Genomic DNA, 25194 nt, shown 5'->3' with positions numbered 1-25194 from the left:
CACTGTGGGTGTACCTACTTCACATGGACTGCAGCGGTTCAAGAAGGCAGCTCATCACCACCTTCTCAAGGGCAGCAAGGGATGGGCAATAAGTGCTGACCCAGCCAGAGACTTCCACATCCCATGAAAGAAATAAAGAAAAAAATGTTTTGGTCTCCTTACTTAGGTAGGGATTTAAGATCATTAGAAGCAGTTCAGAGTAGGTTCTCTCATCTGATTCCAGGGATGAAGGAATTGTCTTATGTGGAAAGGTTGAACAGGTTGTACTTGTACTCACTGGAGTTTAGAAGAATGAGAGGTGTGCTTATTGAAACATATAAGATCCTGAGGGGTGTCTGACAGGATGAAGACTGGGTGGATGTTACCCCATGTTGGAGAGACTAGGGGACACAGTTTAAAAGTAAGGGGTCTCCCATTTAAGACGGAGATGATGATCAATTTTTTTCTCTCCGAGAGTTGTTAGATTTTGGAACTCTCTTCGCCAGAGAGCACTGGAGGCTGTGTTATTGGATCTACCAAGACTGAGTTAGACAGATTTTTGATTGACAAGGGAATCAATGTTTATGGAGGGCAGGCAGGAAAGTAGGGTTGAGACCATAACAAGGCCAGCCATGGTCTTATTGGATGGTGGAGCAGGCTCAAGGCACCACATGTTTCACATTTCTTATCATCTTATGATTTTTCAATGACAGTCACACCCTCTGAATGAATAAGAAAAGTGAATTAAAAACTTGGGCAAGGGAATTTGGTGGTAACTGTATTCTCACAGCACCGAGAGTCTTGTCCTTCATGGAGGGGGTGAGGTAGAGTCACGGGAGGGGGAAGAGCTGCCGCTGCGGGGATGGGGCTGTAAAATGCGGTGAGACATTCTAAACTTCATTGGCTTTGGCGGGAACATAAAATCCCGCTGTCGTAAAATTATGCCCCAGGGAGACGTTGCCCGAATTCATGAAACACTTTCAGTCTGGGCTGTGTGAATTTGGAAAAATACACCTTATAAAAAACAACTTACGTTGAAATGGTGTCTTTAATTCAGTAAAATGTCCAAAGATACATAACTTGACACTGAGCCACATAAGGAGATAGTAGGGACAGGTGATCAAAAACTTGACTGAAGAGGTTGATTTTAAGCAGCATCTTTAAAGGAGGAAAGAGAGCTGGAGAGGTTTAGGGAGTGAATCCCAAAACTTAGGACCCAGACTGCTGAAGGCACAGCTGCCAATAGTACAGCGATTAAAAGCAGGAGTGTGCAAGAGGAGGAGCACAGATATCTAGGACAAATAAAAGAAAACAGAACAAAAACAGAGAATAACGGCAATGTAATTCTGATTTGTTGGGGCTGAGCTTTTACTTTAACTCCACTCCCCTTATTTGTCTGAGTGCTGGACTAGACAGAGCGGTTAGTTTTGTCTCTCTCACTCCCCTTTTCCTCCACCAACCTCTTTATTTGTTAACCACTGTCATATTTTATTTGAAATTTATGTGTCCCCCCCACCCTGCACCCCCACCCTCTGGAAAAGGCTGGGAAGGCTGCGGAGCTAGAGGAGATTACAGGAGTAGAAAGAATGGTTGAAGGAATGCTGTCAGGCTATTCCTACCATTTTGCAAGTAAGGACTTGGCTTATGAAAATAAATTGGGATCCAAACCCTACTAAACAGCATTCTGTGGTAATAGCTGCAGGAACTGAGGCATTGTCAGTGTTAGGGACATAGATGAGGAAAACTTTAGGTCAAGGCTGCAAATCGGAGAGAGGAGACCACTAGTGATCGAATTATTGATCAGGGAAGAGGTGTGTACCTAGCTCAGGTTGAATGCACCAATGAGATAAGCAAGGCCAAAGATCCCTGCCCTGAGTTGCTGAATGAGATTCGGCAGTGCCGGGTTTGTAGGAGTGAAGAGTTCAGTCTGGCGAGCTGAACCAACTTTCAAACTCCTGTGGGAGCAACTCCAAAACTTCAGGAGACAAAAGCAGCAAAGTGGTGAAGGAAACCCTTAGACAATGGATGCGGCATTTTGCAAGAAGAATGTAGAGAATGCTAAGGTAATCTCTGAGCTGGTAATTCAGATTTAAATGTAAAGATGTGCCGGGGGACTTTATTCTTTTCCATCCTTTCATTCTCATTTCATCAGGCCTCTCTCAACGCACACACAAGCCTTTAACTCTTTCAACCACTGTGAATGTAAGAGGCAAGAAAATCTCAGCAGGTCAGCCTATCAAGGGTTTGTCTTTTCAGCAGTTGACCAGCATGCGGTGCAGTCTCTGTTTTAATCTTCTTTCCCTTCCCTTACTGCCTTCTTTGTAATAGAGACAGTGGTCTTGTACCATTTCTGTGTGAAGTGAGAAAGGAAGCCTTGGGGACAGCAGTAACGTAACCCACCCATCAGGAAACTGAGGAGGTTGGGTACAACACTAGTTTTACACCCTGCCCAATTTTACCCTCTACTTAAATCAGTGGACAGTGATATTGGCAGATTGTAAAGCCAGCTGTTCACCCAACCTGAGGGAGTTCTGCCTGGGGAGACAGGTTCAAATCATTTCATTGTTTTTAAACTTTTGATTGAGAAACAAAATATTTCCTGAGTTTGATCATATTATATAAAAATACAGAACAGAAGGAGGTTATTCGGCCCATCGGGCAGAGTTTCCTGCCTGTCGGGTAGGCAGACCTGACCCAATATCCGGCGGGCAGGGAGCTGATCCCCGCCAGAGAAGCGGGTCCCACCACCATTTTACAGAGGAGGGCCAAATAAGGCCTGCCCAGCGTGATGTCCAGCAGGAAGTGCTATGCGCTCCCTGTGCGGGTTGGGGGGGGGGGGGGGGGGGGGGGGGGGGGGGGTTGGTGGTGGAGGGGGGATTCCCCAATTGCGAGAGTGCACTCTTTCACGCCACATGCGCATGATAGAGCGCACATCTCCCTGAGGCTAAGTGCAGCCTCAGGGAGATCGCTGACACTTTTAAAAATATTAAAAATAGAAAAACATTCCCTTACATGTCCCCCCTCATGTAACAATGTCACACAAGATGGGACATGTTCATAATTTACATGATAACTTTATTAAACTTTTTAAATCCCTGCATGAAACCTTATCCCGCCGCTGGATGAGGTGTCATGTTTTCTCTATTCCCCGCTGGGGATCCTGGCCGACCCGTTGACCTTAAGGTTGGACGGGCAGGTCCTTTAATTGTTTCAATGATCCTATCAATGCCCTCAAGTGGCCGTTGACAGGTCGTCGGGCTCGCAGCTGATCTTGCTGTGCCCCCGCCTTCCTGAAAATTTAAATGGGGCGCGGTGACGTCGGGAGTTCCGCCCAATGTCATCCCACATCGGCGAGTGGGCCCCACCCCCTGCTCGCCGACGGCAACATTCTGCCCATTGTGTTTAAACCTTTGATTGAGAAACAAAATATTTCCTGAGCTGGATCATATTACATAATAACACAGAACAAGAGGAGGTTATTCGGCCCATTGAGTCTGTGCTTGTTCTTTCAAAGAACAAACCAGTTTGTCCTTCTCCCCTCACCTCTTTTCCCATTGCCCTGCAAATTTTTCACTTTCAAGTATTTATCCAATTCCCTTTTCAAAGTTACTGTTGAATCTGTTTCCAGTGCCCCTTTGGCAGCACAATCTGAATTCTAACTGCTCCAGTTTTATCCGCATTTTCTCCTTCAGTATCTGTATTTATAACAAAAATTGGGAACTCAGACCAATCAGATTGACAATACTGGAATTACAACCAATAGGATTCAGGGTTATTAGAAATGGAGCAAAGGCAATAATATGATTGTGAATTAGATGGGCTCAATGGTTTCTCCTGCCTGAAACTTTTACTGCATAAACAACTCGCGATTATATATCAAGTTTACCTTAGTTCCAAGCTGTGGGTGTACCTGCACCAAGTGGAAAGCAGCGGTTCCAGAAGGCAGCTCATCACCACCTTCTCAAGGACAATTAGAATGGGCAATAAACGCTGGCCCAGCCAGAGACACCCACATCCTGTGAATGATTAAAAAAAAAGTTGTTCCAAAGGACACAAATTAACACTGAGCCAAAGAAGGATGTCTGGGTCAAAGCTATCTCATAGTTCCGATACCTGCTCTTACTCCATTCAATCCATTGCTCTTGAGCCATTTCCCTAACTGGGTCTTCCCTTAGTCCCATTTCCTCACCCCCTCCCCCATGCCGTAATGGGGGTTTTCATTTTTTTATATATTTATCTATCTCTTTCCATTGTGTAAGCTGCATCCACCAACCTTCCCAATAGCACATTATATGTCCTAACAATCATTTAGGGAAGAAAATATCTCCTAACTTCTCCATTGTTTATTTGGTAATGAACTTAAATTTATGACCCCTGGTCACCAACCAGGGTAACAGAGTGCTCGGGGTGTTGTTGGCCTGCCTTTTTACAAACCCAGGCTCAAATGACCTGGCTGATAGCCCCTGGGAAGGCCCTGTGCCGGGCTTATGGTGAAACCATCATGGAAGCAGGGTGGTGGATCTTCTTGGCTGGTGGTCAGCTGCTTCAACCGGTGGAATGACAATGGAGTCAAACTCTTGTTAGTTGAGCACTACAACGTGCAGAAGGCACCAACGAACCACTGCAGTTCATTTGCCGAACATTACGGAGGACCAGCACAAATCAAAGAGAAAGCTCAACAGTGTCAAGGTGGTCCCCTTCAACCCAGCCATGTTCTACCAGATCATTATCATGCTCCTCTCAGCCTCCAAAAGAAGAGCGACAGCATTGGAACATGGGATGTGCGAACCCTGTTATGACCTGGAAAGTTGATGAACGTCAAGCATAAAAGGGGGCATTTGAACGTTAACATTCTTGGTTTGAGTAAACATGCTGAAAAGACACAGGTAATTTTATGTCAGTCTACATCACACTCACCTACTCAGGAGGTAAAGAGCATGAGTGAGCAGTAGGAATCCTCCCAGATGAAGAAGTTTTAAGATGTGTGCTGGGTTACTGGGCTCTTTCGGACAGAGTGATCAGTTAAAATCAGAGCCCAACCTCTCACTCTTGGCTCTTGTCACCATCCAAATCTCCACACCAACGTCTGACAATGAAGAAGAGGATATTGTGCATTTCTGTGAAGATCTGGTTAAAACCAAACACCAATGCAAAACAAGTGAGGTGATTTTAGTAATGATTTAGTAACTAAATGCAAAAGTAGGTTCTATGAGGAAAAGCAACATAGTCGGACCTCATGGCCTGGGTGATCCTAATGAAAAAGGGGAAATGTGGATCGATTGATGTACAGCAAATTCTAAATACCTGGTCCAAGGAGCATCCACAAATGTAATACACCTGTAAGAGTCCAGGCGACATGACCAGGAATCAAACTGGCTATTGTGACAATAAGATTCTGAAATGCAGTTTGACAAGCAAAGGTCTACCCAGGCTCTGATCACAGAAGGGACTATGTCGCTGTAGTTTGCACCCTCAAAATAAAGCTGAGAAAGTTGAAAAAAAACAGTGGGGTTAAAGAGACCAGTCGGTTAAAGAGATTAGTCAGGGGAGGTGGTGGCGATGGTTTAGCAGTATTGCCACTGGACTGGTATTCCAGAGACCCAGGGTAATACTCTGGGGACCTGGGTTTGAATCCCACCAAGGTAGAATCCAATGAAAACACTCTGGAATTAAAAGTCTAATGATGACTATTGCCAATTGTAGTAAAAACCCATCTGGTTCACTAATGCCCTTTAGGGAAGGAAATCCACTATCCTTACTTGGCCTGGCCTACACGTGGCTCCAGACCCCAGACCCACAGCAATGTGGTTGACTCTTAAATGCCCTCTGAGCAAGGTCAATTAGGGATGGGCAATAAATGCTGGCCAAACCAGAGACACCCACATCCCAAGAACCAATAAAAAAAATTATGAACTACTCAATACGGAGAGTTAAAGAAAAAAAATAAATAAAATTCGATCAGCTTGAAGACAAAGGAAACCATTCAGCATGGGAAATGCTCAAAGCACCAGTTTTAGAATCATCAAAATTCCAATTAAAGAGAAAGAAACAAAAATGGATGACAGATGAAATATTGGACCTGATGGAGGACGGACAGAAGGTGAAGGAAATAGATTAATGAAAGTATCAGGGGCAGAATCTTTCCGTCGGCGAGTTTGGGGTGGGGCCCGCTCGCCGATGTGAAAATGATGCAGGGGGAACACCCAATGTCATCCCACACCATTTAAATATTCAGGAAGGTGGGAGGACAGCGAAATCAGCTGTCTGCCCGCCGACCTGTCAATGGGTGGTTAAACCAATTAAAGGCTCTGCCCATCCAACCTTAAGGCTGGTGGGCAGGCCAGGAGACCCAGGAGGCTTCTGAAAAAAAACATGAAACCTCATCCACTGGCGGCACTTAGTCTCGGGGAGATGTGCGCTCTTTAGCACACGTGCATGAAGGAGCGCGCTCTGTCAGTTGGGGAATCCACACCCCCCACCTCCCCGCTCCCCGCCCCCCCCCCCCCGTCCCGCCACCACATAGGGAGTGCATAGCGCTTCCCATTGGGCAGCCCGCTGGGTGGGCCTTAATTGGCCCGCCCACTCAAAATGGGGGCAGGGCCTGTTTTGGCGGCGGCAGCAATCGGCTGCCCACCCACCACCGAGCCGGTGGGGCCCACCCGCCCGTCAAGGGCAAAATTCTGCCCCAAGAATTGGTTAAAAGGATCAAACAAAAATGTGTTGAAGAGAAGGAAAAGTGGTGAACAAAACATGTGATGGAATAGAAAAACATAAAATCACAGACTCAAGGGAAATGCAAAAGACACTAGGGAAATCACAGGAAAAGTTGGACGTACATCTGGTGGATGCATCAAAGGGAAACAAGGGGATGTTATCAAGGAAAGGGACCCTACAAGATGGACTGAATACATACGAGACTTATTTGACGACAACTGACAAGAAAAAAAGCCAACAATTAAGAAAAAAGATGGATGGTTCAAATGTCATGAAAGATGAAAATGAACAGCAATAAACACAATGGAAAATGATAAAGCCAAAGGTCCGGAAGATGTAGTCACTGAACAAATTAAAAGTTTATAAGACTTTGGAATAGACAAACTGATTCTTAGCTTTAAGAAGTTTACGACACAGGATTAACCTAGGAAAATGTAAGTAAATCAATAATTATTCTGCTCCCTAAGAAGCCTGGAGCAATGTAATGTGAATTCCATCACACAATGAGTCTGATGAGTCATGTTACTAAGCTCCTTCTTTGAGCACTAATGAATAAGGGCCTAGAGCCTTAATAGGATATGGTGATAATACTGTTCTTATTGCTGACTCTGAAGAGAAACTGCAAAATGCTTTGGATGGAGTAGTGAGTGAAAATGAGAAGAAAGGGCTGAGCATAAATTGTCAGAAGAAAAAACGTCTAGTGGTGTCCAAAAAGAAAATCATACCACAATGTAATATTACAGGGAAGAATCAAGAAGTCACACAAGTAGTTTTGTTATCTAGGAAGTATGTTAATAGCAAACGGAAAGTGAGACCAATAAATAAGGTGAAAGACTGGAATGGCCAATGATGCATTTCAAAGAATTAACATGGTCATGCTGAGCACAAAATTAGCCATAAAAACAATGCTGAGAATCCTGAAATGCTACATCCAACCAATTTTTACATCTGGAAGTGAGTTCTGGATGATCAGTGAAGTGATGCAAAGAAGAATTGAGACTGCAGAGTTGTGGTTTTTGAGGTGAATAATGAAGATATCTTATATACATAGGAACATATGAATTAGGAGCAGGAGTAGGCCACTCAGCCCCTCGAGCCTGCTCCGCCATTCAATAAGGTCATGGCTCATCTGAATGTAACCTCAACTCCACATTCCTGCCTACCCCCAATAACCTTTCACCCCCTTGTTGATCAAGCATCTATCTAGCTCTGCCTTAAAAATATTCAAAGACACTGCTTCCACCGCCTTTTGAGAAAGAGAGTTCCAAAGACTCACAGCCCTTTGACAGAAAAAAATTCTCTTCATCTCTTTCTTAAATTAGTGACCCTTTATTTTTAAACAGTTCTAGAACAAAAACAGAAAATGCTGGAAAAACTCAGCAGGTCTGGCAGCATCTGTGGAGAGAGAAACAGAGTTAACGTTTCGAATCCGTATCACCTTTCTTCAGGGCTTAAGAGAAGTGGAAATGTGATGACATTTATACTGTTTAAGGGAGGTGGGGCAGGTGAAGCTGGATAAAAGGCCAGGGGTAGGTGGGAGCAATGGAGAGATTGACAAAGATGTCATGAACAAAAGGACAAAGGGGGCGTTAATGGTAGTGGTAAGGACTAAAAAAAGTGCTAATAGTGCCATAAAGGTAATAAAGCAGAATGTAGTGATAGCACAACAAGGGTAAACATTGTGTGAAAGAACAGCATGGAACAAATTACAGATGGCCCTTTTGGGGGTGTGGTGGGGGGAGGGGGCAGTGGTGGGGAAAAAAGGATAGAAAATGGGATAAAAGGGGGAGATAAAAAAGCGGATAAAACAATGAATAAAAATGAAAATAAATTTAAAAAGTGGATAAAAAATAAGAATGAATGTAGAAAAAAGGGATTGAAAAAAGGGTGAGGATAGAGGAGAGAGTTCATGGTCTGAAGTTGATGAACTCAACGTTAAGTCTGGAAGGCTGTAAAGTGCCTAGTCGGAAGATGAGGTGCTGTTCCTTCAGTTTGCGTTGAGCTTCACTGGAACATTGCAGTAGGCCAAGGAGTGACATGTGGGCACGAGAGCAGGGTGGAGTGTTGAAATGGCAAGTGACAGGGAGGTCTGGGTCATGCAAAGCGGTCACCCAGTCTGCGTTTGGTCTCCTCGATGTAGAGGAAGCCACATTGGGAGGAGTGTTTGGGCCCTTGGACAATGAGGGAGGAGAAAGTAAAGGGGCAGGTGTTGTACCTTCTGCGGTTGCATAGGAAGGTGCCGGGGGAAGGGGATGAGGCGTTGGGGGTGATGGAGGAGTGGACCAGGGTGACAGAGGAACAGTCCCTCTGGAATGCTGACAGGGAGGATGAAGGGATCATGCTGGTGGCATCATGCTGGAGTTGGCGGAAATGGCAGAGGATGATCCTTTGAATGCTAGTGGGGTGAAAAGTGAGGACAAGGGGTACCCTATCATGTTTCTGGGAGGGAGGGGAGGGTATGAGGGCAGAGGTAGAGGAGATGTGTCGGGCACAGTGGAGGGCCCTGTCAACCACTGTGAGGGGAGAAACCTTGGTTAAGAAGGACCCTAGTTCTAGATTCTCCCAACCCTCTCTGTCAAGGCCCCTCAGGATCTTAAAGGTTTCAATCAAATCACCTCTTACTCTTCTAAACCCCAGTGTATACAAGCCTAGCCTGTCCAACCTTTCCTCAAATTTTTATTCATTCACGGAATGTGGGCTTCACTGGCAAGGCCAGCATTTATTGCCCATCCCTAGTTGCCCTTGAGAAGGTGGTGCTGAGTTGCCTTCTTGAACCGCTGCAGTCCATGTGATGTAGGTACACCCACAGTGTTGTTAGGGAGGGAGTTCCAGGATTTTGACCCAGCGACAGTGAAGGAACGGCGATATATTTCCAAGTCAGGATGGTGTGTGGCTTGGAGGGTACTTCCAGGTGGTGGTGTTCCCATCTATCTGAAGCCCCTGTCCTTCTTGATGGTAGCAGTCATAGATTTGGAGGTTGGTGTTGAAGGAGGCTTGGTAAGTTCCTGCAGTGCATCTTGTAGATGGTACACACTGCTGCCACTGTGTGTCAATGGTGGAGGGAGTGAGTGTTTGTGGATAGAATGTCAATCAAGTGAGTTGCTTTGTCCTGGATGGTGTCGAGCTTCTTGAGTGCTCTGAAGAAGAGTCATACAGATTCGAAACGTTAACTCTGTTTTTAGTCTCCATAGATGCTGTTCAACCTGCTGGGTTTTTCCAGCATTTTCTGTTTCTGTTCTTGAGTGTTGTGGAAGCTGCACTCATTCAGACAAGTGGGGAGTATTCCATCACACTCCTGACTTGTGCCTTGTAGATGGTGGACAGGCTTTGGGGAGTCAGGAGGTGAGTTACTCATCGCAGGATTCTTAGCCCCTGAACTGCCCTTGTAGCCACAGTATTTATATGGGTGGTCCAATTCCGTTTCTAGCTGTTTAAATACTGTGGCTACAAAAAATAAGAACACATACAAAAATATTTAATAGAAAATATTGACACACCCCATTTCTTTTGCAACTAACTAGAACTGAGAAGACCAACATTTATTCGCCTCTTCGTGCTCTTGAGAAAGTGATGGTGGTTCTTGAACCATTACAGCCTGTGTGGCGCAGGTACATGCAGAGTGCTGTTAGTGAGGGAATCCCAGGATTATGATTCAGCGACAGTGAAGGAACAGTGATAAATTCTCAAGTCAGTGTGTGACTTGGAGGGGGATGTGGAGGTGATGGTGTTCCCATGCAATTTCTGGCCCAGTCCTGCTTGGTGGTGGAGGTTGTTGGTTTGGAAGATGTGGTCGAAGAATCATGTGCAATCATCTTCTGGGACTGATGCAAAATTGGAATTGGTTTTGCAGTCAAATCCTGGAGTTTGTGGTATACTTACTGTCAATCAGTACCATGATGTTTCTTTTATTTCCTTTATAGAAGTCGATGTACATTGAGGAAAAGTCCAGCAAGGGCAATGTAATATCCCTTATTTTCTCACTGAAGGAAGAGATTGGAGCCTTGGCCAAAGCCTTGCGACTGTTTGAGGTAATCCCCATTGAGTTACCTATCTACTTGTGGTCATTAATCACTAAACTCAGAATCTGAGATTATTTCTACCCCATTCATGTTGGAGAAATTAACCAAAACATCTGCATTTGCTTCTGTCCCATCATCAGTTCCACCTACATATTTCTAATTTGTCTTTCTTTTCAACAACTGCAGTTTGCTAGAACAGAATTTAATTATTGTGCTTATGACATTTTGGGATAAAATGTATGAATAATTTGGGACAATGAGAAGGAGGACTCCACCTTTAAGAATCCAGTGCAATAATGTGCTTTGACTCCTCTTGAAGTGTATTTACATTAAAGGTATGTGCAGTTGATTTGTATCTAAAGCCATTCTGAGTTCTTCTTTCTGTAGCTTAGTTAATGGATTACATCAAAGCATCAGGATGTTACAAGGTTTTGTGCATGCACTTCAAACCCAAACTATTCAAGCCCACACCTTCACTGGGAGCTGCAACTGGACTTAAAAAGCCTCAGGCACTAGGGAGTTCACCTTTGAGTTCCCGGTGTGATGGAGAACTGCATCACAGATTCCTTCACAGTTACATTCCAGTTCAAACTTGAATTCCAGCTTGTGTACAACTGTGCTCTTCATTTCATTAACTAGCAGGTTTGGAAACTCAAGAAGTCTGCCTCCTGTCTAATACAATAGGCATCCACTTTAGTTGCACACCTCAGATTTTTCACAAAATTCCTGAAGATTGGTCTTCTGCAAGTACGCATTCAGCTGCTTTTGAAAGTTCCTCCAGAATCTTATTCCACAATATTTTCAGGTAATGCATTCCAGAGCATACCAACTCTCTGTGTGAAGAAAATTCTAATTTCCCTCTCAATTCTTTTGCAAATTACTTTAAATCTGTGACTTTTAGTTATTGACTCAATTGCCATAAGAAACTGTTGTTCTGTCCTCGCTCTATCAAAAGCATTTAAAATATAGTCCAACTTCAGCTGCTTCAATAATGACTTTCCTTTCATCATAAGGTCAGAGGTGGGGATGTCCACTGACGATTGCACAATGTTCAGCACCATTTGCAACTCCTGAGACACTGAAGCAATCCATGTTCAAATACAGCAAGACCTGGGCAGTATCCAGGCTTGGGTTGATAAGTGACAAGTAACATTCATGGCACACAAATGCCAGCAATGACCATCTCCAACAAGAGAGGATCGAATCATCACCCCTTGATGTTCAATGGCATTATCATCACTAAATCCCCAAATATCAACATCCCTAGGATTACCATTGACCAGAAACTGAACTGGACTAGACATATAAATACTGTGGCTACAAGAGCAAGTCAGAGGTTAGGAATAATGTGACGAGTACTCACCTCCTGACTCCCCAAAGCCAGTCCACCATCTACAAGGCACAAGTCAGGAATGTGATGGAATACTCCCCACTTGCCTGGCTGAGTGCAGCTCCCACAACACTCTAGAAGCTTGACACCATCCAGGACAAAACAGACCATTTTATTGCCACCACATCCACACGTTCATTCCCGCCACCACCGACGCACAGTAGCAGCAGTGTGTATTATCTATAAGATGCGCTGCAGGAATTCACCATGGCTCCTTCAACAGCACCTTCAAAATCCATGACCACTACCATCTAGAAGGACAAGGGCAGCAGATAGATGGGTCACCACCACCTAGAAGTTCCCCTCTAAGCCTCTCACCATCCTGACTTGGAAATACATTGCTGTTCCTTCACTGTCGCTGGGTCAAAATCCTGGAACTCCCTTCCTAACAGCACTGTGGGTGTACCTACACCACATGGACTGCAACAGTTCAAGAAGTCAGCTCACCACCACCTTCTCAAGGGCAGCTAGGGATGGGCAATAAATGCTGACCTAGCCAGCAAAGCCCACATCTCATGAATGAATAATAAAAAAAATATATAAAACTCAATTCCCTCATTCCTGGCACCATTCTGGAAAATCTCCCCTGTGCCCTCTTCATGTTCTAGGAATCAGTGTTTAAACATATACATATTGTGTCTTTTTTCTTTGTTTCTGACCATGTTCTTGTTACAACTGTGCAGGGTGTTGGTGAGGCTATTTAAGAAAGGATATACTGGCATTGGAGGCAGTTCAGAAGGGATTCACTAGGCTAATTCCTGGGATGAAGGGGTTGACTTATCAAGAACTGCTAAACAGGCTAGGACTTAATCCATTAAAGTTTAGAAGAATGAGGGCAGATCTTATTGAAACTTATAAGGTTCTGAGGGGACTTGACAGGGTAGATATTGAAAAGATGTTTCCACTAGTGGGGGAATCTCAAACTGGGGGACCTAGTTACAAAATAAGGAGGTATTCATTTAAAACTGAGATGCGAAGGAATTTCTTCTATCTGAGGGGAGTGAATGTCTGGAATTCTCTACCCTGGAGAGTTAGATCACTGAAAGTATTTAAAGAGGAGGTAGATAGATTTTTGAAATATCGGTGAGTTGAGGGCTATGAGGAGCTGGCACAAAAGAGGAGTTGAGGCCTGGGGCAGATCAGCCATGATCTTATTGAATGGCGGAGCAGGCTTGAGGGGCCGAATGGCCTACTCCTGCTCCTATTTCTTATGTTCTTATGTTCTTATGTCTCAGGGATTCTGTTAGATCATCACAATCAGCAGATCCAGGATCCTTCCTGAATTCCCAGAATCTCCTAGGACAAAACTTATCATTTCCCTCTCCCCCAACACAGGGAGTGACGCCTCTATGTACTTTATTTCTGCTGCTTTGCTAAAGCTTTGTAAATATTTGTGTTCTGAATGACGCAAACTTATCCAAGGTCAGCATCTATATGCAGGTCACTCTCAGTTAAGTCCTCTCTACTTATGCAAGTGGATTTAACAAGTCAGATAACGTTAAGGGGTCACTTTCTATGTCAGTAAGCTGCAGCATCCAGTGTCCAACTGTTTAATGTAAACTGTTATTATCTCTGTTAAGTAAAATGATAAACTCACAGTTTATAGTAACTAAGGACCATTCGGCCAAAGATATGGAAAAGGAGAATCCTGGCACTATGATTGTTCACTATTGTCCATTAACAGAAACTCACCAAGGCGCCTTAGACAGCACCTTCCAAACCCACAACCTCTATCAGTAGAAGGACAAGGGCAGCAGATAGATGGGAATACCACTACCTGGAGGTTCCCCTCCAAGTCACTCACCATCCTGACTTGGAAACATATCACCGTTCCTTCACTGTCGCTGGATCAAAATCCTGGAACTCCCTCCCTAACAGCACTGTGGGTGTACCTACACCACATGGACTGCAGCGGTTCAAGAAGGCAGCTCACCACCACCTTCTCAAGGGCAATTAGGGATGGGCAATAAATGCTGACCCAGCCAGCGAAGCCACATCTCATGAATTAATAATAAAAAATACCTGTATCAGCCATTGTTAATGACTCGATATGGGAGTCGGTCAATTAATACACCAAAGATCTTGTTAACCGAGTTCAAGAACATGTGTGTCCTTCTTTACTTTTCTTACAGGGATTCTCCCCTCTAATCCTCTCCCAAAGACACTTACATCCTACTAAGATATACATATATATTTTTGAATTTATCATTCTGGGGATGTTGGCGTTGGTGACAAGTCTGGCATTTATTCCCATACCCAGTTGCCCCTTGAGAAGGTAATGTTGGACCATCTTCTTAAACAGCTGCAGTCCATGTGCAGAAGGTGCTCTCACAGTGCTGTTAGTAGCATTTTGGCCCAGTGACACTGAGAAAACAGTGATTTACATCCAAGTCAGCATGATGTGTGACTCAGAGCTGGTGATGTTCCCATTCATCGGTTGCTCTTATCACTCTATGTGATAGAGATCACAGGTTTGAGAGGTGCTGTCGACAAAGCCTTGCCACATTGATACACTGCTGCAGTGCATCTTGCAAATGGTGATGGAGGGAGGGGATGTCTAAAGTGGTGGATTGGCTGTCAATCAAATGCAGTTCATTGTGCTGGATGGAGCTAAGTGTCAGGAAGATGTAATAATTCTCATAATGTTGTTGAAATTTATTGTAAAATAGTGCAATCTGTGTCTGTATGTGTCAATGTGTGTGTGTGTGTGGTGTGTATGTGAGAGAGAGAGACTTAATTGGATTAAAGGCAGCTGGTCTGAAGCCTTTGATGTAACAGAAGAGAAGTTAGGTTTGAAATGATAAATAGGTAAACATTAATGGAGTGTTAGAATGGAGTGTAAAGTGTAAAGGAGCATTTGCATTTGTAAATAAACTAGACTAGCTTGAATTCAAAAGATGGAGTGAAATATTACACCTAACCAGCAGAAGTTATGAAAGTGTGTTTATTTTTCCCAAAGATTACTGGTAAAACTTAGAGCTATGAGAGCTTTTTATTATCAGGAAGGTAAAATCCAAAGACATATTGAAACAATTGATCTTTGCATTCAATGGGGAAAATATGTATAAAGGAGCGAAGGCTGTATGTAAGGGTAGGCAGTCTAAGGTTCAACAAGTGTGAAATGCTTTCAGTGTTTATATACCAAACTGCTGTCTCCAGGGGCTGAAGTTGAGAGAACTCACTTTGAATTTGACTGTTCAGAGCATTGTTAACTTTGCCTGAGTCTTTTAAAATCTGTGTGTTTTACTGTTGCCTTAATGAAGGTGCAACTGGGAATCAGATTAACCAGGGGATTTAAAAAATATTGTAGCAATAACTTGTAGACACATGTATGTACTGTATTGTAAATCTTTTTTTATTAATAAATGTTTAGTTTTATAAAAAAACCTAAGACTCGATGATATTTTACTGAATTCAAAGTCCACATCTCGAAACATGCAAATTGAAATTAGTTGTGACAGCTGTTTCAAGTTTCCCTCTGGGATTTGAACAGCTCAGCATTTACCATCTGCTGCACCATAACGCAAGTTTCTTGAATGTTGTCGGAGCTTCTACATATGGAGTTGGGCTCCAGCTGGTCCATCATCCAGATGTTCATTGTGAGAGCATCAGTGGGCTAATTGACCCTAGCAGCACTTCAACTGACCATTTTGTCCATCGCCCATACAGCTCGAGCAGAGATCACTGGATTGTGCCCAGGAACTCAGGTCAGGGCTGATTGCCACCTTCCTAATTCTGGAGGTGTTGAGGTCAGTAGTATGTGCTGTCAGCCTAGCTGAGGTCATCTATTTCAGCACAGGCTCAGCTGATCACCTGCCTTTTCAACAGATAGTGAACTCTAGACGGAGTTCTTCCTCAATGCTTCCTCATGTTTCTTGGGTTCCTAACAATGTGACGCCATCTTCTATCTAATTCACTCTTCCCTAAATTGAAATGTGCAGGTCAGTTGAGAGTCAGCATGAGCCTTGAGTCATTACAAAGAAGCTAGTATCAGTAAAAATGACCATGAGATTGTCAGGTTGTATAAAAGCCCAACTGGTTGACTGATGTCATTTAGAGGAGGACATCTGCAGTCTTTTACCTGGTCTGAGCCTACACGTGGCTCCAACAACAACATTCTAGCACATTTAACATAGTAATTTTAGTGATTGAAGGTATAACCTTTGCTACTTCTGCCCTTAGGGGTCATGTGATTGTTCTGACGAATGAGAAATGGGTAATTTGGGGTGGGGGGGGGGGGTTGGTGCGGAGCTTTTTAGTCATGGACTTGGTTCAAGCATGTAGCTTCTAAAAGAGCTCTGTAATAAAGTTATCTGTATCAAGTAGAACACCTTTGTGTTCTATTGTACTATTGTCGTTGACATCTTTTGATGATCTGCTTCTATCACTGCTTGTTTGTCCCTACAACCACACACCCCCACCACCCCCCTCCACCTCTTTGTCTCTCTATCTCTCCGCCCCCACACACACACACCTTAAACCAGCTTATATTTCAACTCTTTCTTGGACTCGAACGCAAGTTCTGTCGAAGGGTCATGAGGACTCGAAACATCAACTCTTTTCTTCTCCGCCCTTGCTGCCAGACCTGCTGAGTTTTTCCAGGTAATTCTGTTTTTGTTTTCAAGTAGAAACCTGTCCGTTCCGTCAAGTAAATTACATTTGGCAATGAGTGTAAAATAAGCTCTGATGCTGCACCTCACCTTGTGACTGTGGGTAAATCAGTTCTTAAGGAAAAAAGAAAAATATACTCACCAGTCATGGCACTCTTCAGCAGAACTGACCCTGACCCTAATGATGCACCCATGGAAGATTGGAGCCAGCACATAGAACGCCTGGGTTTTTATTTCATGGCTAATGAAATAAATGCGGAAGTGAAGCAGTAAGCAATTCTTCTGAGTGTCTGTGTTTACCACATCCGCAGTCTGATGGCCCCAAATGCACCCAGTTCTAAATCCTTTTAACAAATTGGTAGACCTCGAGAAGACGCATTTTCAGCTGAAGCCATCAGTATTTACGCAGAGATTTAAGTTTAAATCCAAAGTAAGGTTCCCGGGAGAGTCCATTGCAACTTATATAGGGAAGTTGAAGCAGTTGACTGAGCACCGTGACTTTGAAGATATGCCCAATGACATCTTGCAGGACTGGTTGGTATGTGGCGTTCACGATGATGCCATTCAGCACCGCTTACTCACAGAAGTTAACATCGATTTGTAGCGCACCATGGAAATAGCGCTAGCAATGGAGAGTGCTGAGAGGGACTCGCAGGCTTTACAGAATGTGTAACATGGAACCATTCTTCAGCTGGGGCAGGAACCTGTCGCTGGGCGTGGCAGGAAAACCAGAGAGACAGCCGCTAAGTGGAGGACTGTCTCTGCTGCTCGGAAAATGAAAAGGCACAGTGGAAATGTTTCAGCAGTGATTCAGGAGTCAATCTGTTACAGATGTGGGGGTAACCACGTACCCGAAACCTTCGGATTCAAGGAGGCAGAATATCATTACTGCCACAAGAAAGGGCAGGTAATAAAGCAATGCAGGGCGAAGTCAAGAGAACCAATCAGGCAGCAGACCAAGATGATTGAAGCACAATGTAACGGAACCAGAAGCTGCTGACACCGATATCTATTCCCTGTTCACTGTCAAAGCAGTAAAAACTGAACCAATTCCCATCACCCTTCAAGTGAATGGGAAGCCTCTAGTTGTGGGGGTAGACACGGGAGCCTCAAACAAAGTGGTGGGAGAGCACACATTTAAATACCTAAATGAAGGTACCCAGCCACTGAATCTGGAGCAAGCTACGGCTCAGTTGAAGACGTACACTGGAGAGTCAATGCTGGTAAAGGGCATCACCACAGTACCTGTGTCCTATAGGCAACAGACAGCCCAGCTTCCAGTGATCATAACGACAGGTGAAGGACCTAATCTTCTGGGCAGAGACTGGTTATAAAAAATGAAGCTCAACTGGTCAGAAATCTATCGATTGAGAACAGGAGGAATTCCTGAGCTGTTAAATACGACTGTGTGTTTCGTGATGATTGAGAAAGATAAAAGGCTTACAAGCAAAAATATATGTAGATTCGGAGGCAACACCCTGTTTCTTTAAGGCCAGACCTGTGCCTTATGCCCTAAAGGAGAAGGTGGGTGCAGAATTGTGCCCTGTAGGAAAGCTGGGCATCATTCAGCCAGTCCAATGTTCAGAATGGGCAGTGCCCATAGTCCCTGTGATGAAACCTGATCGAACTATTCACATTTGTGGAAACTACAAATTAACTGTGAACAAGGCTGCTAAACTAGATAAATATTCTATCCTGAGGATTGAAGGTTTGTAAGCTAAGCTGCTGGAGGTAAAATCCTACACCAAACTGGACATGAGGCCTGCTTACCAACAGCTGGAGCTGGACAGCACGTCTAGAGGGTGTGTAACCATCAACACGCACAAGGATCTGTATAATATACACGCTTACCCTTTGGTGTATCATATGCCCATGCAATCTTCCAAAGGACCATGGAAAGCCTATTGTAAGTTCTTCTCCGAGTAGTAGTGTACCTGGATGATGTTCTGATCTCAGGGCCAATGGAAGCTGAACATTTGGCCAAGCTGGAAGAGGTTTCAAGAAGATTTTTGGAAGCTGGTATATGATTGAAGAAAAAGAAATGTACATTCCAAGTGACAGATGTTGCTTACTTGGGTCACCGAGTGGATGCCATGGGGTTGTGTTCAGTAGAGGAGAAAGTCAGTGTCACTGAACTCAAGTGTTTTTTGGGCATGATTAATTATTATAGTCGCTTCTTGTCAAACGTGTCAACAGTTTTAGCACCTTTACACTTACTATTGAAAAAGAACCATCGTTGGTCATAGAATTCGCAACAAGAAGAAGCCTTTGTGAAAGTCAAGAAGCTATCACATTCATCATGTCTACTGGTACATTACGACCCATCAAAAGAATTAATATTAACCATTATCTCTTTATGGTGTGGGAGCTGTGCTGTTACACAGGATGGAAGATGGTTCCAAAAGGCCAATTGGCTATATCTCCAGAAACCTCTCTGCAGCTGAGAAGGAATATTCACAACTTGAAAAGGAAGGATTATCAGTGATATTCAGAGTGAAGAAATTCCACCAGTATCTGCATGGACAAAATTTCACCATAGTGTTGGACCATAAGCCATTAATGGGTTTATTCAGTGAGGATAAAGCCCTTCTGCCAAAGCCTCAGCAAGAATTCAACATTGGGCTTAGATGTTTTCTGCGTATGAGTATACCTTCATGCACCGTCCTGGTGTGCATATTGCAAATGCAGATGCACTCAGTCGTCTTCCATTAACAGATAGCATTCTACATGCTCCAGTGCCACAAGAAGTTGTGCTTGTGCTGAATTTCTTGGACTCTTTGCCTGTGTGTGTGAAGCAGATAAGGAATTGGGCAAACAGGGATCCAATTTTGTCTAAAGTCCGAGGCCTGGTATTGCAAGGGTGGTCAAATTTATCAGTGTCTGAAGAGATTAAACCATTCCATGCCCATAAAACAGAGTTAGGTTGTCACAATGGGGTCTTGTTGTGGGGTCAAGAGTCATTGTCCCTTCGCAAGGGGGAGAACCACTCTTGACAGAGCTTCCCCGTGCGCATCCAGGCATATCGAAGATGAAGATGCTTGTGCGAAGCTATGTATGGGGCCAGGCATAGACAGTGATATCGAAAGTAGAGTCAAGCACTGTCCCCAGCATCAGCAACAACAGAAGTTGCCCGTTTCAGCCCCACTGCATGCGTGGGAGTGGCCTGGTTAACCGTGGGTTAGACTGCATATAGATTATAGAGGGCCTTTTTTTAGGTACCATGTTTTTATTGATCATGGATGTGCATTCTAGGTAGATGGATGTGTATGAAGTTAGATCACTGACATCGTGTGCAATTGTTGAAAAGCTTCAAACTAGCCAATGTTTTAGTTTACATGTCCTATCGGAAGCCATTGTTTCAGATAACAGTACTGTCTTTATTAGTACAGAGTTTCAGAGATTCATGAGTTTAAATGGAATTAAACATATTATAACAGCACTATATCATCCCTCGTCAAATGGGTTAACTGAAAGAATAGTGCACAAGCTTTCTAATCAGGAATGAAGAAGTTATCCAAAGGTACTCTAGAAACTCGACTTTCACATTTTCTTCTCAATTATGTACAACTCCTCGTTCAACTATGGGTTTAGCACTGTCTGAATTATTGATGAAGGGCCTCCTACGTACAAAGTTAAGTGTCAGGAAGATATAATGGTTTTCAAAATGTTATTTAGAATTTATTGTAAAATAGAGTAAAAGTATCTATGTGTGTGTGTGTGTGTGTGTGACTTAATTGAATTAAAGGCAGCTGGTCTGAAGGCTTTGATGTATCAGAAGATAAGCTAGGTCTGAAATTGTAAATAGGTAAACATGGGGGAAGTTTTAGAATGTGAGGTGTAAAGGGAACATTTGCATCTTTAAATAAACCAGAGTAGCTTGAATTCAAAAGAAGGGTGAAATGTTTTACCTAGCCAGGAGAAGTTAAGAAACAGTATGTCTATTTTTTCCAAAGATTACTGGTAAAAATGGTGCTATGATAGATTTTGATTATTAGGGAGTTAAAATCCAAAGATATAGTGAAATAATGGGAATTTACATTCAAAGGGAAAAATAGGTAGAAAGGAGATGAGGTTATGTGTAAGGAGAAGGCATTTTGTAAGATCTAACACAAGTGTGAAATGCCTCAAGTCGATGTCTACAAGGAACTGAAGCTGAGGAAAACTCACTTTGAATTTGACTGTCCTGGGTGTGTGCTTTGCCTGGGTCTGTTTAAATCTATGCCTTTTACTTGTTGCCTTGATGGAGGTATAACTGGGAGTTAGGTTAACTAGGGGAGACCGGGGTTATCATAGTGGTAATTTGTAAACCTATGTATTTCCTTAAAATCATTTTTTTTATTTAATAAAGGTTTAATTTAGTTTTGTAAGAAATCTATAAGGCTCAGTAGTCTTTTTATTACTGAATTCAAGGCCGCATCTCGAAATATATACAAGTTGCAAAACAGTTGTGGCAAGTGTTTCAAGTTTCACTTTGGGATTTGAGCAGCTCAGCATTTACCATCGGCTGTGCCAGAACGTTAAGGCTGGTGTTTCCAAACTTAGACGGGAAGGTAGAGAAGAATCAGAGTAGTCAGAAATTGAATCATGATATTCATAGCAAAGCTTGAAGTTTTCGTGTGGAATTCCGGAAATTGACCTGTTTGGGTTCCTGGTGTAATTGTCTCTGAAACTGGACATTCCAAGTGGAAGTGGAAGACTGGATTGTTCAAAAACACGTGGATCATCTGTGGAGTCGAGAAACATTGCAAAAACCAATTATTCCGCCTGTAATTGATGTCGAACCTTTAATCCCTGAGGTGGCAGATCAACCTAGAAAAGACATACCTGATGTCTCTTTTGAATGACCTAACTTTGAACGGCCACTTTCTAAGGGTATATCTGTTGCTGCAGCTCCTGGTCATGTTGATCCAGTGGGAAAATCTCAAGTGGTAGAGCTACGCCTCGCTAAGCGAATTTGAAAACCAACTCAGAGACTTAGGCCTGAATTTTCCCGTCGGCGATTTTGGGGCGGGGCCCGCTCGCCAATGAGAAAATGACACGGGATGATGTGGGGAGGAATCCCCAATGTCATCCCGGTCTCTTTAAATTTTTAGGAAGGCATACGGACAGCGAAATCAGCTGTCTGCCCGCAGACCTGTCAATGGCCAATTAAGGTCCAATTAAGGCCATTGACAGGCTAATTAAAATAATTAAAGGACCTGCCTGTCCAACCTTAAGGCTGGTGGGCAGGTCAGGAGCCCCAGCGGGCTCCTGATAATACATGAAACCTCATCCACTGGCCACAGTATTTATATGGCTAGTCCAGTCAGTTTCTGGTCAATTGCAACCCCCAGGATGTTGACTGTGGGACTTCAGCAAAGTTCATGTCATTGACTGTCAAAGGGAGATGGTTAGATTATCTCTTGTTGGATATGGTCATTGCCTGACACTTGTGTGCTGCGAATGTTACTGTCCACTTATCAGCCCAAGCCTGAATATTGTCCAGGTCTTGCTGCATTTGGACATGGGTTGCTTCAGTATCTGAGGAGTTGCGAATGGTGCTGAACATTGTGCAGTCATCAATGAACATCCCCACTTCTGACCTGGATGGAGGGAACATCATTGATGAAGCAGCTGAAGATGGTTGGGTCTAGGACACTATCCTGAGGAACTCCTGCAGTGATGTCCTGGAACTGAGATGATTGACCTCCAACAACCACAACCATCTTCCTTTGTGCTAGGTATGACTCCAACCAGTAGAGAATTTTCTCCCTGATTCCCATTGACTACAGTTATGGTAGGGCTCCTTGATGCCACACTCGGTCAAATGCTGTCTTGCTATCAAGGGCAATCACTCTCACCTCACCTTTGTCCATGTTTGAACCAAGGCTGTGATGAGGTCAGAAGCTGAGTGGCCCTGGCAGAACCAAAACTAAGTGTCAGTGAGCAGGCAGTAGTGCTGCTTGATAGCACTGTTGATGACCCCTTCTATCACTTTGTTGATGATTGAGAGTATATTGATGGGGCAGTAATTGGCTGAGTTGGATTTGTCCTGTTTTTTGTGTACAGGACATGTCTGGGCAATTTTCCACATTGCCGGGTAGCTCCAGTGTTGTAGCTATACCGGAACAGCACAGCTAGGGGAGCAGCAAGTTCTGGAGCACAAGTCTTCAGTACTATTGCCGGAATGTTGTCAGAACCCATAGCCTTTGTAGGGCAGTGCCTTCAGCCTTTTCTTGATATCACGTGGAGTGAATTGAATTGGCTGAAGACTGGCATCTGTGATGCTGGGGTCCTCAGGAGTAGGCCAAGATGGATCATCTACTTAGCACTTCTGGCATAAGATGGTTGCAAATGTTTCAGCTTTGCCTTTTGCACTGATGTGCTGAGCTTCCTCATCATTGAGGATGGGGATATTTGCAGAGCCTCCTCCTCCTCCTCTTATGAGAGTCAATAACCACCGGACACATGTTTAAGGTAATTGGCAAAGGAACCAGGGTGAGAGATGGGATGGATAATTTTTTACACAGTGAGTTAATCTGGAATGTGCTGCCTGAAAGGGCAGTGGAAGCAGATTCAATAATAACTTTCAAAATGGAATGGGTAAATACATGAAGGGAAAGAATTTGCAGGGCTGCAAGGGGGACTAACTGGGCTGGCACAGGCACAATGGGCCTAATGGCCTCCTTCTGGGATTTATGATTCTAAATTCTGTGATACCATGTCCTAGTTTGCTGGCTTAACTTTATTTGTGTACAGTGGAAGGGATCCAGCAACCTCCACTGGGAGCTTGCCTCTGGGAGAAGGACTACAGTAAAGTTCCACTGTTTGTGGGGATTACGTTCCTGTGAAACTTCGCAAATGGCGTAATCACAAGCAATGAACATGCTTTTCAATGGGACTCAATTAGATAGGTTCCAGCCATGCGAGGGCAGCATTAGTTTGGGCAGTTTTACTCTACAGCAAATTGTGGTGCAGTACCTGTATGCGACAGACAGGGGAGCCTCTGAGCAATATGTCGGTGAAGATTTCAAACTTGAACAAAGCTGTTATTGCAGCTCTGGACCAAGAGATTTGGATGTTTCTGGGCTAATCCCTTCATTCAGGCCGCACTTCAGTTGCAATCATTCCAGCCTCTGCTCCATCATGGCTGCTGTCTCCCCAGGGAAAGAGGAGACAGGGAGAAACAAATGTGGATAAGCAAACATTGCTCACATGGTGGGCGATGTGGTGTACAAAGTGCGGGTAAGTGAAAACGCAAACAAGGGAGTCGTGAAAGGCAGGTCTTTACTGCAGAATTTAACTGGCTGCAATCCCTTCAAGGACTAGAGCACATAGTTCTGTCAGGAACAGGTTTCCACATCACAACATCTGAGGCTGGTTGGCCAGATTGTTAACAGGGTAGCACAGTCCAGTTCAATCCAATTTTCATAAGGGCTTTGAGTTAATCATTGGCTGAGATTTTCTCCTACATTTTCAGATCTGGCCTTTGATAATTCTTTAGGTAGGAAAACAAAACAAATGATATGAATTTGCATTCCTGACAAAAGGACATTGACCTGAAATGTTAACTCTGTTTCGCTTTACACAGTTGCAGCCTGTTTTGCTGAATATTTCCAGCATTTTCTGCTTCCTGGACAGCTTATATTTATAAAGTACCCTTAACAAAGTATAAAATATCTCTAGACACTTCACAGGAGTATTATCAGACAAAATTTGACACTGAGCTGCATACAGAGGTATTAAGGCAGGTGACCACAAGCTTGGTCAAAGAGCTGGGTTTTCAGGAGTGTCTTAAAGGAGCAAAGAGAGGTTGAGAGGCAAAGAGGTTTAGGGGTGGAATTTCAGAGCTTAGGACCCAGGCAGCTGAAGACACAGCCACCAGTGGTGGAGTGATTAAAATCAGGGATGTGCAAGAGTTGGAAGAATTGGAAGAGCACAGAGACCTTAAAGGGTTGATTTAGTCTGCAGGTACAGCAAGTGATCAGGAAGGCAAATGGAATGTTGTTGTTTATTCCAAGGGGAGTGGAATATAAAAACAGGGATGTTTTGCTACAACAAAAACAAAAATTGCTGGAAAAACTCAGCAGGTCTGACAGCATCTGCGGGGAGAAACATTTCGAGTCCATATGACTCTTGTGTTTTGCTACAGTTGGATAGGGTGTCGGTGAGACTATATCTAGAATATTGTGTACAGTTTCACACCTTCTTCGGCTTGGCGGGTGGGGACAGGCCTCGCTCACCGAGGCATAAAATGACGGGGGCTGATGTCGGGCGTACATCCCAATGTCATTGCGCGTCATTTAGATTTTTAGCTCAGTGGGTGCGCAGCCGAGTAGGCTGCCTACCCGCCGGACTGTCAAAGGCCTATTAAGGCCTGTTAAAAGCAGTTAAGGAAATCAGCTGAGATGCCCGTCCAACCTTAAGGTTGTTGGGTAGGTGAAGAGCCCAGGCGGCCTTCGCATTTACCATGGAACCTCATCCACGGGCAGGATGAGGTTCC

General features: G+C 43.9%; 1 protein-coding gene across 1 annotated transcript in view; it reads left to right on the top strand.

Annotated features, from left to right (window-relative positions):
- The first annotated feature begins 2000 nt into the window (after positions 1 to 2000).
- The window catches only part of pah (phenylalanine hydroxylase), an 85598-nt gene continuing 62404 nt past the window's right edge, over positions 2001 to 25194 (top strand). The window contains exons 1-2 of the mRNA XM_041215960.1: positions 2001 to 2042; positions 10614 to 10721. Coding sequence (XP_041071894.1) covers positions 2001 to 2042; positions 10614 to 10721 — 150 coding nt within the window. The remainder of the gene's footprint in view (positions 2043 to 10613; positions 10722 to 25194) is intronic.

Source organism: Carcharodon carcharias, chromosome 21, assembly GCF_017639515.1.
Source record: "Carcharodon carcharias isolate sCarCar2 chromosome 21, sCarCar2.pri, whole genome shotgun sequence".
Taxonomy (NCBI): Eukaryota; Metazoa; Chordata; class Chondrichthyes; order Lamniformes; family Lamnidae; genus Carcharodon; species Carcharodon carcharias.
This window is presented reverse-complemented; position numbering and strand designations above follow the sequence as displayed.